This window comes from Alosa alosa, chromosome 3, assembly GCF_017589495.1.
Source record: "Alosa alosa isolate M-15738 ecotype Scorff River chromosome 3, AALO_Geno_1.1, whole genome shotgun sequence".
Classification (NCBI taxonomy): Eukaryota; Metazoa; Chordata; class Actinopteri; order Clupeiformes; family Clupeidae; genus Alosa; species Alosa alosa.
Window position 1 is genome coordinate 27,484,261 of NC_063191.1, and position 2,500 is coordinate 27,486,760.

At 61.1% G+C, this 2,500-nt stretch overlaps 1 protein-coding gene across 1 annotated transcript in view; it reads right to left on the reverse strand.

The window, feature by feature from the left end:
- Positions 1–2,500, reverse strand: part of bmpr2b (bone morphogenetic protein receptor, type II b (serine/threonine kinase)) — an 87,776-nt gene that overhangs the window by 4,452 nt on the left and 80,824 nt on the right. Inside the window, 3 exon segments of the mRNA XM_048238480.1 lie at positions 1–453; positions 506–1,386; positions 2,488–2,500. The exon segment at positions 1–453 is cut by the window's left edge and continues 135 nt beyond it; the exon segment at positions 2,488–2,500 is cut by the window's right edge and continues 160 nt beyond it. Coding sequence (XP_048094437.1) covers positions 1–453; positions 506–1,386; positions 2,488–2,500 — 1,347 coding nt within the window.

Genomic DNA, 2,500 nt, shown 5'->3' on the forward strand with positions numbered 1-2,500 from the left:
CCGTGTATGTGAGCGCGCGCGCCAGGGTCCCGGCCATGCTACTGACGTTGCTGTTGTTGTTGCTGTTGTTGTTGTTGTTGTTGTTTGTGCGCAGCAGCGGTTCGTGCTCGTCGGGGCTGGAGGCGATGCAGGCGAGCAGGTGGCCGTCTCCGTCTGCGCTCAGCTGCGTTGGCGTCGTCGTCGACCCCTGACCCTCGACCTCCTGCTGGGGACCTGCGGGGTTCGTGTTGCCCCCGACGACAGTCGGCACGTTGCCACCGCTGCTTCCTCCTCCTCCTCCAGCGTAACCATTGGCCATGCCACGCCCGCTGTTGCCCGCGGTGACCATCTGGGGCTCGTTGCCCACGGTGACGAGCGGAGCGGTGTTCATCTTGGCCACGCCAGTCTCCACCTGCCGCAGGTTGGACTTGTGCTTGTTGAGCCGAAGGCGCGAGGCGGATGAGGATGAGGACGACGATGAGGACGACGAGGCAGCGGCGATGAGCGCTGGCCGCGGAGTCGCGGGGGTGCTTGGACCCCAGCGGGAGGCTGGTGGGGCGCTTGGGCAGGTTCTGCTGCTTTGGGAGCGGGAACATGGCCGCCGGCACCCCCTGGGGAGGGTGCTCGCCCCCGGACGCCCCGAACTCGCCCGCCGACCCCCCCGCGGCGTTGACCCCTGACCCGGCGCTGACCTCGGCGGCTAGCTTGATGAGCGGGTAGAGCAGGTTGCCGGCGGCGCCGGCCGGGCCCAGCGGGTCGGGCGCGCTGAACTGCTTCTGCGAGTGCTCCATCAGGTTCTCGTCCGAGCTCTCCTTCAGGTTCCGGTCCACCTCGCGGGGGTCCAGCTTGGTCGTCTCCAGGTCCTCCTGTGTCAGCTGCAGGCACGCGGGCAGCCCCGTCGGCCCCACGCCCAGCCCCATGCCCATGCCCAGGGCAGCAGCGGTGGTGGTGGTGCCCCCTACCTCCTCGCCCAGCCCAGCCTCCGAGATGGTGGCCATGAGGCTGGATCCAGGCGTAGTGCCCAGCGTGGTGCTGCAGGTGGCGCTAGAGGCCCCGCTCAGGCTCAGACTGCCCCCGCTGGTGCTGCCCTCTGGGCTGGGCACTCGCCCTGGCATCTGCCCCTGCCCCTGCCCCGGGCCCTGGAGCTGAAGCTGGGCATTCGCCTGCTGCTGCTGCTGGGCCTGCTGCCGCTCGTAGTTGATGGAGTTCCGGTTCTTCTCTCCGCTGGCTGCGCCAGAGACGCTGCCAGCCACACCCACGGTCGTGGAGGAGGCGGGGCCGGACGAGGAGGGGGCGTCGGTCTGAAGGTTCTTGAGCACGCCCCCTTCCTGGTCCTCGATGTAGGACGAGGAGGAGTAGTCAGGGAAGTGGCCCAGTTTGGGCACCCGCCGACTGTTTGTCAGGTTTCTACAGGAAAGAGAGAGGGAGAGAGAAGAAAGAGAGAGGGAGAGAGAAAGATAGAGGGAGAAAAGAGAGAGAGAGAGAGAGAGAGAGAGAGAGAGAGAGAGAGTCACAAATGAAATACAATGAATACAGTATTACACATACATACACATGCAACACTTCGCTAACATCTGCCCTGATCTTGCAATGCATTCTGGGTAACACCAGGCCAATAAGAACAGTCTGAGAATGTAAAAGCATCTAATTGAGCGCGTGTGTGTGTGCGTGTGTGTGTGTGTGTGTGTGTGTGTGTGTGTGTGTGTGAGTGGGAGTGACAGTGTGTATGCATGTGTGTGCAAGTGAGAGACAGCGTGAGTAAGTGTTTATAAGTGTACTCGTTCCATGCTGATAACTGAGGCTAATCCTCCCTGTAAAACACTTGAGTTCAAGAACTGGCTGTCCACAGGAGTCCTGAATAAAGAAGAACTGACAGGCGCACGCGTGTGTGTGTGTGTGTATGTGTGTGTGTGTTCCCTCTTCTTCTGCAGCGCAGTGCTCATGGGGTTGACAGTGGGGCTGATGTGTGTGTGTGTGTGTGTGTGTGTCACCTCTCATTCCGCAGTGTGTGTGTGTGTGTGAGCGTGTGTGTCACCTCTCGTTCTGCAGCGCGGTGCTCAAGGGGTTGACTGTGGGGCTGATGGGCATGTGTGCATGTGTGCGGTGTGTGTGTGTGTGTGTGTGCGTGTGTGCATGCGTGCGTGCGTGTGTGTGTGTGCATGCGTGTGCATGTGTGCGTGTGTGTGTGTGTGTATGCGTGCGTGTGTGTGTGTGTGTGTGTGTGTGTGTGCATGTGTGTGTGCATGCGTGTGTGTGTGTGTGCGTATGCATGTGTGCGTGTGTGTCACCTCTCGTTCTGCAGCGCGGTGCTCATGGGGTTGACTGTGGGGCTGACAGGCATGTGTGCATCGTGCGTGCGGCGTGTGTGTGTGTGTGTGTGTGCATGCGTGCGTGGCAGCGTATGCATGTGTGTGTGTGCGCAAGGCAGTGTGTGGCAGTGTGCGTGTGTGTGTGTGTGTGTGTGTGTGTGTGTATGTATGCATGTGCATGTGTGCGTGTGTGTGTCACCTCTCGTTCTGCA